We start from the raw sequence: 15136 nt of genomic DNA, 5'->3' as shown, positions 1-15136 counted from the left end.
GGAGTACCCAAACGGACCAAGGTTTCAACTGTGTCCTCATCTGAAAGGATGTCCTTCTCTCTCCCTCTCCCTCTTTCTCTCTCTCTCTCTCTCACTCTCTCTCTCTCACTCTCTCTACCTCTCTCTAAGACACACAGACACACATGCACACTCACACAACTTGAAAGACACGTTACACGGCTCAGAGACGTTTCATTGCCGCTGTTCTGTGTCTCAGCTGCCAAATACCTTGTCACTGTAAAACTATGAATTATGATTAATGGCAAACAGGACTACCACCGATGATGTATAGCTATTAATTGACACTAACTGGCCATGTGTGACCGTGCATAAACTCACACATGCATCTATACGGGCGTGTTAAAACACAGCCAACTCTGGTCCTGGTAAACATGTCTGCCCATACAGTATTTACAGAGGGATTGAAGTGACTTTGGGGGGCAGCAATGATTCAGGAGAATGGCCCCAGGGTCTGACAGGATGTTGGGGGGGGGATGTGTCATTTTTTTCCCGACTCCCTTGGTGATGAGCGGAGACATAAAGAAATCCTTTTACACACACACACACACACACACACACACACACACACACACACACACACACACACACACACACACACACACACACATACACACATACACACACACACACACACACACACACACACACACACACACACACACACACACACACACACACAGCCTGCACACACCACACCCATAAAGAATGGTTGTTTGGCAGAGCAGCGAGTAGATGAGCTCAGAGGAAGTATCTGTCTGCGCCTTTTATTTTCTATTTTTTTAATCCACTGTTTTGGACATAGGAGCTAGAGCATGTTAATACAGAGCACATCAAACACTCAGTGAAGCCCATATACATCTCGCCGTTTCACTCAAGCACCAAGAGCAGAACAAGAACTTGTCTGTCACTGCTCTTAATTCATTGTCTCCCCCGGGGCTAAAATGAGTGCTGACAGACATCAATGGCAGCAAGGAATATATAACGTCAGATCACAGTCGAGGGAGGTGGTGGCGGTAATGGGATGGAGTTGGGGACAGAGAAACGAAGGAGGAGAAGAGAAATGTGGGAGAAAGAGGTCGAGATGGGAGGATGAATGAAAACCGTAGACGTGAGAAAAGAGAGATGGAGGAATGCATGGGTACGTCCCCGTGTCCCTCACTGCTGACAGTCAATATAATATACTGGGCTGACCACCTGCTCTGAGCATTGCAGTACAACCTCCATAAAGCAACAGCAGATGGACACAATAAAATGCACCATGACCAGCAGCTATACACTCATACATGTGTGTGTGTGTGTGTGTGTGTGTGTGTTTAACCATTACAACAGCTATCCCGTATACATATATTAAAATATGTCTACATTCACACACACGCACAGTACCGGCCCTGAACCATGTCCCGGAGGCAATAGCAGTAATATATGTGGACACTCTATAGGGCTGATGTCTCGGTGTCTTCTCCCCGACCCCCTCAGTGCTGTAAGACTATCGTCCAGTTAGCCAGCAAGGAATGCGGCTGTCAACTCGTATAACAAGCAACGCTTTCACATGTTCTTCCTCTGACTTCACCGCTCTCTATGTCTCCTTGGCCGCTCTCTCTACCTCAATACTAGTATGTTGCCTGTCTCACCCCTTCTGCTCGCGGTATCATGTTCGTTTTTTTAAAACACCTTAGAGATGTGATAAGAGTAGAACTTGGAGCAGGAATTTAAAGGTTAATTCTAGTGTTATTACATGGCTATTATTGTCATAGTTTTAGCCATCATCATCTCTTTTGGTACAAATTCTACATTGTAGTCACCAAGTGAAGACGACATGGGGCAATAAACACAAGCCGTCTGATAATGCAGACAGCTTTTTTCTTTTTCTTTAAAAAAGGCATACAGACCTGCCTACTGGATCAACTATAATCTGTGTACTTACCATATCGTGCACACACACAGTCTCACAACACTGCAGATGGTTTGGATGATCCAACTAAACAAATTGGCTTGTTTAAAAACTGTCCGAATACTTTCTGGACCCCTTCAGACATTGTTGTACAAATCATCCCATATTCGATTAATTGGAGTGAAACGAAATTAAAAGCCAGCTCTCCCCCTTTTTTTGACATGTCATTTTTTTTAGCAGTGTGCCCTGTTACAGCCAGCCTTAGTCAGGTGATTGTTAGAGACTGCTATAGAGTAATAGTCTGCTGTGTGTATTATGAGCTGTAATGTGAGTAACCCAGAAGGTGGTATTGTCATTTCTTGCCAGTTCCTCCAGGAAAAAAAAAACTGACATTTTTTTCCTCCAATCTCCAGGTCCCAACGAAAATAAGTGAATTTTTGAAAATGTTGTGTGGTGAGGAATTTAATTTAAACAGTCAAGATGACTGTGGAGTGGAAATATTGGATGTGATTATCTGTTCCTCACACTCTCCCGGCTCTCCATTACACTCCTTTGCCATCAGTAATAACAAGGTGAATTCCTCTCTGGGCAGACATTTTCTCATTGCTGTTGGGAACAACTGTGATAAATTGCAACAGTCTCCCCCCCACCCCCATATTTCACATGTTTGTATATCTTTCAAGTCTTTCTGTCCTCTCTCTTTCATCCTCTGACTCCAAACTTATCATCCGTAATTAGACAACTGCTCAAACTATATCGAGAAGTGTTTTTGCGATGTTGTATTTGTGGCGTAAGTGTTGAAAGGTCCTGAACAGGCCCTTTTGAAGGTGCAATCTAGTCAGGGTTCTGGCACAGGTCATCTCCTCTTGGCTAAACATATTTTCCCTCCGGACCAAAATCAACAAATGATCTTTCACTTTAGGAACATGCACACGTATACATACACACACATGCACACGCACACACCCACACACACACACACACACACACACACACACACACACACACACACACACACACACACACACACACACACACACACGATATCACAGCCTGGCCTTTTAAGGCGCCATTGCATTTTTGGTTTTCTTTTTACTTTACTGTAATTTGATTTATCAGGCAACCGAACGGAACATGGCCTGAGGATTGTTGAATAGAAAATATATCATATGTATGAATTTTAACAGGGAGAGGTGGAAAAAATTTAAAGAGATCGGATTTGAGGTCATGTGCAGTACTGGGCCGAGCGAGAAACTCAGACAGGCAGTGAAATCAAGAAAGAGAGGTAAGATAGAGAAAATAAAGAAAGAGGGGAAAATAATGACTAAACATTTTCAGTGGACACCAACTGAGTGCTTGGCCTTTTGCTTTTGAATTTTTTTCGTAGATTTTCTTTGTATATCCGGTAAAATGTGCCTTGTGTGTGTGTGTGTGTGTGTGTGTGCCATATTCAAAATAAGGATAACTACTTTTTCATCAAGAAAGAAAAGTCTGCGGCCCTCGTTCCACCTGTCCCCGAGCTTGAAACGCGAAAGCTCAGAGCTGACATCATCGGTGGAGAGCCCAGCCTTCACCACACCGCTAATGGCATACTGTGCTCTGTTGCTGAGGCAACGTACTGGTGCTGCTCTCACTAACCAGGAGGGACTCTCAACACAAACAGACTCACAAACACAGTGAACACATGTGCAGTTCAACTGTGGGGTGTATTGACACAGCTTTTTAAGAAATGACCAATGATATGGGATCTGACTAAAAAAAGCAACTCTTATATATTATCGGGTGCACCTAAATTGTATGCTGGGGTGCCTAAATTGAAAACGTTAGTCGCGCCAGAGCCACCAATGTAAAACATTATAGTCTTCAGCTCGGCTCTGTAATGCACGCAGCTGTCAGCAGTGTGGAAGTGCTACAGTTTTGACAGTTGCTGTCAAAGCCTCCGCAGCTTAAGAACATGAAGCAAGATAGCTTCTGGCACTTCTTTTTACACAAAAAGTTCACCCTCTTCACAGTATTTTGTCACTGTGCCTTTGTCAATTGTCCATCCTTAAAGTCGAGATGTTGTCATTGTAGTTTTGCAGTGACACCAATGACAGTCTCTCTCAATGTGTGCTGTTTTATCCAGTGAAGCCTGAAGATTTAGCCTTGAGAAGTGCATATTAGCTTGCATTGTATTGCTATGATTCTTAACTGTGCGTGTTGCCCTTTATGCCTTGGAGAAAAATTAAGTAAATACGGCATAAGAGACTGAAGACCGATACATTTTCAAGAATATAGTAAATTGAAATATTTTGTTCTGTTGAATCTCACACATTCAACTGGTGAGACGACTTGGATTGTTCTCTGCCTCTCAGCTCTTCCTCTCGTCCTTTTTTCTTTGTCTCTCTCTTTCACTCAGGTTAGCTATCTCTCCCTGTGCTTCTTGCTTTCTGTCTGCAGCCACCGGTGCACAGCTCAGAGAAGTGGCTGATGGGAGTTCATTGGGTACAGTCTGTGTGTGTGCGCACAGGGCCAGTGCATGCAAGTGTAGTTGCAGGAGTGTTTGTGTTCTCCCTGGGAGTGTGTGTGCCCGAGTGTACGCACCCCAATGTCACTGGGCTGTGTAATTGAAATGGAAATGAGCCAATCAGCGACTGCAGCGGTGTGCCACCTCACCCTGCATTTTACTTCACTGTTCCAGCTCTGCCCGACTCACTCTCTCTCTCCGTCTCTGTTTTAGATTTTGTAATTGTGTGTGCGACTGTCTTGATGTATGTTTGTGTGTGTGTGTGTGTGTGTGTGTGTGTGCTGACAATACTTGTCCCTTCAGTTTCAGCCCTGGGGGGTGCTCTGAAAATGTAATCAGTCGGTAATAAAGATGATCTCCTTCCTCACTAACACACACACACACACACACACACACACACACACACACACACACACACAGTCAAGACAGTCGCACACACAATTGTGCATGCTCTGTGTCCAGCTGATTTCCCTGACTCTATGGTGTGACCGACCGACTGCTCACTGGGACAGCTGTGGCATAACAAAGACTTGTAATTATCACCATTTTACAATTAGCCTACAATCCAACTTTGCTCCGTAATTACCTATTTTACTGCTAGAAGGCCTCCACCGCTGCAACTCTGTGTGTTGCTTCCTTCTTTCTCACGAGAATGGAAAGAGATTGGCGCTCAGGATGTTGCCATTAGTGGGTCGTAAAAGAGGAAGTGATTGTGGTGGTTGAGTGTCGAGTCTGCTTGTGTGTGTGTGTGTGTGTGGCGTGGCGGAAGAAGCGAGGGTAATTAACCCCCAACTTCCATCTGGACGATTTCTTATGTGATTTGTGCCAGCTTTTAGCTCTCAACTTAAGAACCTTAATAGAGATAAACATGTAAGCTGTCACTGTGAGGATTCTTCTGGAGTGCGCCAAACGAAATGATTAGACTTTTTAAAGTGTTTGATCATATATCATAATTAAAACACCTTTGGAAAAGCATTGCCTATTAATAATTTAAATTAGCATTTATCTTACTTGCTAATGTCTCTGCCTATCACATGCCACCTCACAATTCAATTGTCTACTGTAAAGCTTACGTTTTGTAATGACATATAAGGAGGGATTTTTTTAAAGCTGTGTGTTTCCTACAAATAAAAATGAGGTCCAACTGAACGGCAACAACACAACTGATTGGCTAGTTGTTAACCCTCTCTTGCTCGTAGCGACAGGTGGGGGATGCATTGTGTCATTGTGATCTGAATTGCTGACAACCTCGCTATTATTTATTTGTTCATTTTTTAAGGATTTATCTTTCTTATTAAATGAAACATTTAAAGACAGAAAAGGGACATTTAAATGTACATTTATGTGATGAACATATTACTGCATTTTCAAAAGTAAAACACAATTTAATGTTGTAGTTGCACACTCAAAGCACTTTATGGTTGACAAACCAGTTTTAATGCAGCTTTAATTGACATTTTCCTTTGATGCCCACTGTTGATCATTCAATATCTTTGCCAGTACTCTTCTTCTATCGACTCCAATTCTACTGTACCGTCTCTCCTGTCTATATCACACGCTTTGGAATACTAACAGAGCACAGTTTTGATTTACATTCCAGTGGTGCAACCTATTGGTGGCGTATGTTTGAACAGCACATGTCCATTTTGTGGTGAAGAAACACTCTCCTTCTTTTCTGCTGAAACGCAACAACTGTTTGTAGGACAGCAGCAGCAGATTAAAGCTACCACCATCGCTATTAAACGAGACACCAGCAGCATCTAAAACCATCACATTAGTCCCTTGACAACAGGGTTTTTATAAAGGACAATAAACGGAGCTTTCTACAAAATGCAAGAAGTGTTCCGGGAGACATCGCAATGATAATTTCGCACTGAATAGACTTGGGAGAGAAAAATGTGTACAGCTTTGGCTGCAAACGCAGTCATTCACATACAGTCTTAGTGGAATCTTCTTTAATGATAAATGCATGCTTGAATGACTCCTGCAACGGCTTGGGTTCACTGGGAGCTTGGCAATACTATCTGCATTATTCAGTCTTGCTGCCTCTTTCTTTCTTCTTTTTTTGGTATTGCCTCACCCTCTTTTGGAAGCAGGTCCTTTCGCTCTCCCACACTGTCGGTTTCTCACCCTCGCTCTCTTTCTCACTCGGTGCCATTAGCAGCTTCTGGCTGTCTCACTGCTGTTCCTTTGCCAATGTGCCAGGGAGCTCACTGAACTGATAACACAAACCCTAATGTGTGTGTGTGTGTGTGTGTGGGTTGTGTGCGAATTGAGGTGCACCGCATGTATGCTTGTTGCATATATATAGGTGTGTGTGTGTGTGTGTGTGTGTAAGTGAGTGTGTTACATGTTACAAATGCCTGTCCTGTCCCTTTTTATGTGCTCACTCACCCAAACACCCTCTGCTTCATTTGCAGTCAGGGCCACAAGCCACTACTCTGACTGCCGAGGCAGGGAGAGAAGGGCAGCTGAAACATCACACACACACACACACACACACACACACACACACACACACACACACACACACACACACACACACACACACACACACACACACACACACACACACGCACACACACACACACACACACACACACACACACACACACACACACACACACACACACACACACACATACACATACACACACACACAGTAGCGTGGGCGAGGGGATGGGAGGATGTGACCATTAAGTCAGTGACATTTTAAAGAAGTGAGGCAGATGCATGGCTCTTCCTGGACCCCCACAGACGGTTTAAATGAGATGTTACAGATGAGCTACTCCATGCCTTGGTTGTAAACACCCTAACACTGGTATTTACCCTACACGGGTAAACACTGAAAAGCAACATTTCATGCTAGCTCATGCTCACATACAAACACATGCACATAAATAAACACACAGGCAGACCAGCCGCAAGCCGCAAACACACACCATCCCATTAATGGGAAATGGCTGCGGCTCGATTTGTGGCTTGATTGTTACATTAATCATTCCATTATTCCGACATGAATTAAGTGACACTGAAGGCGCCAAAAGCAGGTTTTGCTCCGCTTGCTATTTGATCTTCAAAAACAAGTGGGTCTTGTTTGCATGGTGATTGGATTTCTGCGTAGTTTGTCTCAACATACTGCAGATTGAAGTTAACGCAGCCAAGCAGAATGAGTGTTTTCGGTGCATATACAGTGATTTGATCTTAGAAAAATGCATTCTACGGAGTCACAAACATCACAATGAATAATGAGCCGAGCCATAGTTTTGAAAAGAGAAAGCAAATAAGTGGGTTGAAAGAGAGTGACAGGGGAATAGGAGGATGGAAAAGAGAGAGAGAGAGAGACAAAGGCACTGACATTTTTACTCCATTTTGCAGCATAGCATTTTCATCATCTAAAAAGGTTTGAGACATTTAGTGTCAATCAAAGAAAACACTGGTATTTCTGGATCAACTTCAAGAACTGTCTTAAAGAACAGTCCTTGCTCTGGAAAATCTTAAAAATTGTAATGGACATTTATTTGGTCTATGGGCAACAGAAAAAGACAAGTCAAGTCAATTATATTTTTAAAGCCCAATCTCTAAGGGTCCTCCCGATGCACCCTCTATCCTTAGGGTCCGTGTCCACCTAACACCTTTTTCCAGCGTTAAACGTTGGCTGTGCGCTCGGGAGTGTGTCTATTGACCGTTTTTTTCGGCCGCTTTTTTCAAGCGTTTTATGCGCTGGGAGAGAGAACGCTGTGAGCGGGGGAGAGAAAAAGCTTATCGTCATCGGTCACTGTCAGACCTATGATCAACACTGGTTTAACTGTTGGCTGTTTTCTATTTAAAATCGTCACATTTTAATATGAGTAGTCTTATGAAACGGAGAATACTTTCCACCATCCTCTGTTTGGATGAGGAGTTAGCGCGGCTCCTGCAAACACAGACGGAGCAAGTTGTAGGTTGACGTCTGCGCATGAAACCATCCGTAGGAGATAAAAATACAGCGAATCATCAAGTGTCCGCCTAATCTGCTCCCACAAACGGGCTCTGCTCCCTCTGTTCTGGTCATTTTAAGTCACCATTATCGTACAGTTTCGGGTAAACGGAGACTCGTCTTCTTGGTTGCCAAGGAGACGAGTCCCGACGATCTACATTCTGATTGGCCCGTTGAAAAAAGCGGCGGTGACGTCCCCACCGCCTTTCTGAAAAGTTTAACTTTTTTCAACTGGAAAAGCTCGAAGCGGCCGCACAAAAAGGCAAAAATGCTCGGAAAAAAAACGCTGGGCGCTGCGCCTTTTCTCCGAGCGGCCGCCTTTTGCCGAGGCGGCCGCTTCTCATTGGGAATCAATTGGAAAAAGGCGCTTGCGGTCGGAAAAAGGCGTTAGGTGGACACAGGCCCTTAGACCCATTAGGAATAATGCGGAAAAAAAGGCAAGATGCCTCAGAGCAACAGAGGAGGAGATGACTCTTCAAGGTCAAGGTCTGACAGGCATGACATAGATGTCCCGGGAACATATTTGAAGTAGTACAATTACAGTATGGACAATAACAATGGATTAATCATGAATAGATTGTAAATATACAGTATATGAAGAATATGGATCCGATGGGATTCCAGACAAAGTCTTCTAACGGAGACCCAAAAAGAGGACTACACAAACACATACTACTGTAAGACTGCATGGCGAACAAAAAGAGGTCACCACTATGCTGTGAGTGTAGAGCTTCAGTATGTTAATCCTGAGAATCCAGAGAGTCCTCGGGATAAACTTATCTTAGCCTATTATACGCTGTGCCCCATGTGCATTGTGGGGCTTGAGGAACCATTTTTTTATAGACAGCATTGGTGGTTTTCAATTAAAAGTTTTTTTCCCAAACTCTTGTCAGGTTGTGCTCTCTTACAACATTAAAGACTGGGTCTCTCAATTATAAAACTCACACCACCTGGCTTCTGGGCCAAATAAGTCAGTGGCACCAGCTGTATACAGCTTGTGTGTGTGTGTGTGTGTGTGTGTGTACTTTGCAACTTTGTAGTTTGCCTCATCACTCTTAAGACTGATTCAAGTGTGTGTGTGTGTGTGTGTGTGTGTGTGTGTGTGTGTGTGTGTGTGTGTGTGTGTGTGTGTGTGTGTGTGTGTGTGTGTGTGTGTGTGTGTGTGTGTGTGTGTGTGTGTGTGTGTGTGTGTGTGTGTGTGTGTGTGTGTGTGTGTGTGTGTGTGTGTGTGTGTGTGTGTGTGTGTGTGTGTGTGTGTGTGTGTGTGCTAAATTGAGGGCATCCAAAGCAAGCTTACAGGTGAATGCTTTGTCTCTGTGAGGTCTCCTGTGACCCCAAGGTTAGGTGCATGCCAGACAAACTCCCAACATAGCAATATTGCTCTCTAATTGTGGTAGCTGTGAAAATTCCACAGGTGACATACATATTTTGTGGGCAATGAGACAACATTGTGTTTGTGTGTGTGTGTGTGTGTGTGTATGTGCCAGAGATAGAGCGAGAGAGTGTGTGTATGTGTTTGGATTCAAGGTTGTGACAGTGTGTGGCCTCTTGATGAATCTGCCTGTATGTATTGGAGCCCTCTGACCCGGTGTGTCCCGTTCTAGATCATTGCAGTTGTAAAGATGCCTCACCGCATAGCCCTTGGAGACAGTCCGGGCTCTGTATTTTTTCAATCATGACATTTACGGTCTGCTCCATCCAGTATCAATGTGATTTCTACTTTGCACCCAGCCTCAGGTAGTTTGTCGGTATAGTCTCCTTTTTTTCTCTATGGGAGGGCAAAAAAAAATGTGTTTTATTTTTTTACTGAAACTGTTTTCTTTAACACATTTTTTCCTCCGGCCTGCATACTGCATACTTCACTGCGTAATCATTTGGAAAGGCAGATGTGTTTACGTGTGAGCAAATATCTGTTGCAATGATAGATTTATAGGAAAACCAACCCACCCAAATTTATAGAAGCCAAGAGATGGGGAGTACTTGTGCTTGTAAATTTCCACGCAGCCCTGAAAGAATGCTGAGAGATCAAACCTGCATTCTCTGCATAATGTGCTGAAAACAATGAAACTTGAATCTGTAATAGAATCAATGTTGATGCATAGACACAAGGATATATTAAGATTATACTCAAAGGTGCTACGTGGACATTTTAAATATTTCTAAAACTGCCTAATTTTTCCTCTAATGGTCATCTTACAGCAAACAAGACCATCAGTGCAAAGAATGCTATTTTTATATCGTTTTTCTTAATGCCTTTGTCATGGGTACGCTACGCTCACCCAGGAACAACAGCTGGCTTGGTAAAAACACTACCGCTTTTGTCCAAACGGGGGTGCAAGGATGAACACAAAATGAAAGTTCCTCGTAGCACCCTTAAGTCACTTTGGATGCATATGTTAATCATTCAAAATGTAACTGGATCTGTACTTATACTTCACCTAAACATATGAAAAAGTTCATTTTCTCAACATCTGTCTTCTTCTCTGTATTTTCTAAAGGTTTCACCGCGGGGACTACCACATTGACGTGTGCATAAACGACTACCTGGATGTCTACTGTCCGCACTATGAAGACGCTGTGCCTGAGGAGCGGACGGAGCGCTACGTCCTCTATATGGTGAACTATGACGGCTACAGCACGTGCGACCACACCGCCAAGGGCTTCAAGCGCTGGGAGTGCAACCGGCCGCACTCGCCCAACGGACCGCTCAAGTTCTCCGAGAAGTTTCAGCTCTTCACTCCCTTCTCCCTGGGCTTTGAGTTCAGACCGGGCAGAGAATACTACTACATCTGTGAGTCCCCCAGTGCATGATTGCTTTGTACACTGCTTACACAGATTTGGGTGACAAACTTAAAAGGAAAAAGGGTAACACTTAACAATAAGGGTACATTAATTAATGATTATTTAAGGCTTAGTTAATGTTATTGAGGGTTAGTTGATGCTAAATTAGCATTACCTATGCATACATGTTTAGTTATTTTATGGTTAGTTAATGTGTTGTTAAGCATTAACTAAGCATAACAGTAAGTTAGCATTAACCAAGCCTTTATTAACGGTTATCTTATGCATCGATTATGCTTATTAATAATAAGCATTAACTAAGCCTTAACTAACCATTAATTAATGTACCCTTATTGTAAAGTCTCAGTGGAAAAAAGTATTTGACACAAGAAGTGACTTAGTAAGGTGTCTGGCGTTAATGCTTTTAAAGACTATTCTTCCAAAACATATTCCCTCATTTGGTGTTTTAAAGACGGGCTGTCACCACATACCAGCAACTTAACATCTCCCGCAGGTTGTTGTTAATCGGCAGAGGAACTAGCAAATGATTAGTTTCACACTCATCACTCAGAATAGTGTTGAATGGATTTGCCGTGACCTCTCCCTTTTTAAATGGGGCAAGTGGAACTAAACAATGGCATAATGGGGCCTCCTCTAAGCTATCTAAGCATCCACATTTGGTTGTGTTTCTCTGCTTATTTTCTTTTTAGATATATTTCCTTTCATTTATCACCTGTCTGTAGAAAAAACAGAGTGCAATTTAACAGCAGCAACATATCACGGATCTGAAGTGATACTGATGAGACAATTGCAGCAAATCTTCAACATTGCTTTCACATATTGGAAGTACTGAGGCTTCGCGTGTGATATGATTCCAAAAGCAGCACAAAAACCCACCAATCAAAAAACACGCAGCCAAATGACCTAACTTGACTTGAATTACAAGCCTGGACGGCCCTACTCTTGACCTAATGTGTTTTCTTTTAATACTACAGATCAGGGGAGAGAGAAGCACACACGTACACACCACGCCTCACCCATGTTTTCACAACTTCGGCACCTTTGAGAGTGGCATTAGAGTGATCCAAGTAGACGCTGCCATGCACTGCTTTTCAGCCAAACTTTTCACACTGCTCTCATCACTTGCGGAAAACTCCTAAAATGGCAATGGAATTTGTAGGGGGAGTTGAATTGAAATGGTTTGCAAAGCTATGGCTCACAATACCGTTTCCTTCAAAAAAGGAGGGCATTATGTTATGCTCCTATTCAGTCAGGCAGTGTTAGATGTTAAGTTGTGTTCTTCTTGGCACGGCAGCTGAGTCTAACTGAGTTCATCTCAAGTTGAAGCCCCTGGGAAATTAGGTTGTATCAAAGTGAGGTGATACAGTAGAAACTGAGTGTGGTTTTTGCCCTCCCATCACCGTATACTCGCACACTGGAAGACAGAGGAGTCACTGTCAGTATAGGCCAATCACCAGTCGCGCAAAAATACATTTGTCACAAGGATATGCTGATATTACAAAAGAGGCAGCAGAATTATGCTCTCCTACGGGTGGCCTTAGTGAAATCTCATGCAGTATAACACATTATTGCTTCAGCTGTTAAAGGATTACGGTTAAAGGATTTGTGCACCTTGTGGGCTAATGTATTAGAAAACCTGTATAAATTCCTTCTCAGCAGGGGGTTTTCAGTTTTGACAGTTAACACCCTCCTGCTAAATGCTGCTGGTTATACTATACTAGTATCCGTTAATCTGTAAAAAAAAAAATAATAATAATCTTGTGGCGTTAATGCAGCTCTAGGTGACTGTCAAACCTCTGTGTCTTTGTGTTGTTTCCTAATTCTCTCAGAGACAGAAAGAGTTGAAAGGGTCTGCAGCCCGAGCTTCACACACTGAGATCTGTTTTTTCTAAATTGGCACCTTTTTTATGAAGCTGTTAACCTGACAGCCAGCCAAAAGCTCTCCGTCCTTTATTAATTTCACATGTTTCGCTCTCTCTCACTCTCACTGCTCCGTAACACTTAAGAATTAGTGACGGGAGTAATTTTTTTAAATAATTTTTGCATTGTTCCTGTGTTGAATAGGAGTTTTTATTTTCTGGGGCTAGCCTACAAATCCTTTTCCAGAGTTCTTTCAGCAACCAGGTGTTTGGCCATTTGTCTGTTAACAAACCAACCAGATTTTTCTTCTGCTTTGATGGCCAATTTGCATTGACAGTCATACCGAATGAGACAAGGGTAAAAATGGAAGTCTCCGGGGTTGGGAGCGCAATAGATGGGGGTTTGCGAAGGGTTATAAAATTCATCCACCCTCGCAAGTCTCTATTTCTAACATATTTTTATTTTATTTTCTTCTTCCACATTCCTGTTGAGAGATGCTCGTCCTAAGGGCTGGATTAAATTACACTGCGACCGTCAGGGCTTCCATGGAACACATCCATTCTGCTGCCGTAGCACGCCATATTGGTTTAGTGGCCCGCGGCTTCATTGGCTATTGAATGATTCTAGTGTATAGCCTTCTCTGGCTACTGCAGTGGATATTAAAGTCATCTAGCATGAAGTCATCCGACATGTGGTTTTCCCACTGCCATTGTGTCCGGCCTGAATGTCCGTACGTGGCAGAGGGGAGATGCTGCCGATGGATTGGACAGACCCTCAAAGGAAGATTGAGAGAGGTAGTGACATACCTACACCTGCCAATTCATCTGCAACGTCTGTCTCTATGGCTACCATCACCGTGAAGCACTTCCTCTTCCCAAGGCGGTTGTAAAAATACACAAGACCTTTCAGGTGGCATTAGGCTACATCCTTTTAATTCTCATTTAATCTTGAAAAATCCACTGATGAATACAACCTTCTAACGGAAGAATACGTAGGCAGGCTGTGCAATTAAATCACGACAGGGATGCATTCAAAAGAGTGTAAAACTAATTAGTGTAATTTTCCCAGGGATTACATGCTGTCTTAACATACTGTTATTATACATATTCAGGGGTTAAGATGCGGAAAAAACAGTTTTAAAACATTGGCTCAGACTTGATCATCTCAAATCCTTTATCCCCAATCTTTTCGAAAAAAGCTAAACTGAACACCAGAAGCGGGTCTGTTTGGCAACCGACTGCAACAACTTATGGCCATGTGAGTTGGAGTAAACTTTTCAGGGTAAAGTTTGGCCTGGAGTTCGATGTCTATGTTGAGTAACTCCTTGCAATTAGATGGTAAAAATATTCATTTTGGATCAACGTTGGGTAAAGTTACCGGACAGAAAAGCAATAGTTTTTCTTTCATCACTTCACCTCCCCCAGTCACCTCACAGAAAATTTCAATTCATTAGCTTATCAAAGTTATTTTGACTCATGCGTTGAAATGTTTCCGTAACATGGCTTACACAATCTGGTAGAAACAGAGCTACGTTGCCATCCCACTTGTGATGTTTTTTTTCCCCCAACTATCTGTTGAATACCAGCATTCGGTCAAATTTATATTCAGTAACTTACTCATTTTAATTTACATGAGGCCTGTCATACATCCAGTTATCAATGTCGGTGGAACCACCACAAACAGTGCCTACAACAACTGTGTAGACATATCTACTGTATACAAACACACAATAATATGTGCAGGTCAGCACAAAGTCAATGGTCAGACTTTGCCCTTGTAGCCTCCGTGAATGTATTGTGTGAATACGCTGTGTAGCGTGGCTAACAGAGAAAATCGTATGCATAATTACCCCGCTGAAGCTGACTTTACTGCACACCTGCATGCGCTAAGTAGAAATGTCAATGTGTCTCGAGGCAGAGGTCATTATCCATGCGCACACGAGGCAGAGGTTAGCAATAGTTAACTGGGAATGGGCTCATACACCGGAGACATAACAGTATATCATCTAGAGGTATTCATGGAATTTATTATTTCTTCTGTTTTTACAGCACTGCTGCTGTAGAAGTCCTTCGTCCTT

At 42.9% G+C, this 15136-nt stretch overlaps 1 protein-coding gene across 2 annotated transcripts in view; it reads left to right on the top strand.

The window, feature by feature from the left end:
- The window catches only part of efna5b (ephrin-A5b), a 95766-nt gene that overhangs the window by 67830 nt on the left and 12800 nt on the right, over nucleotides 1-15136 (top strand). For both annotated transcript variants that reach the window (XM_080050062.1, XM_080050061.1), the window contains exon 2: nucleotides 10896-11188. In XM_080050062.1, the coding sequence (XP_079906188.1) occupies nucleotides 10896-11188 (293 nt within the window). The remainder of the gene's footprint in view (nucleotides 1-10895; nucleotides 11189-15136) is intronic.

This window comes from Ammodytes marinus, assembly GCF_949987685.1.
Source record: "Ammodytes marinus genome assembly, chromosome: 2".
Taxonomy (NCBI): Eukaryota; Metazoa; Chordata; class Actinopteri; order Uranoscopiformes; family Ammodytidae; genus Ammodytes; species Ammodytes marinus.
This window is presented reverse-complemented; position numbering and strand designations above follow the sequence as displayed.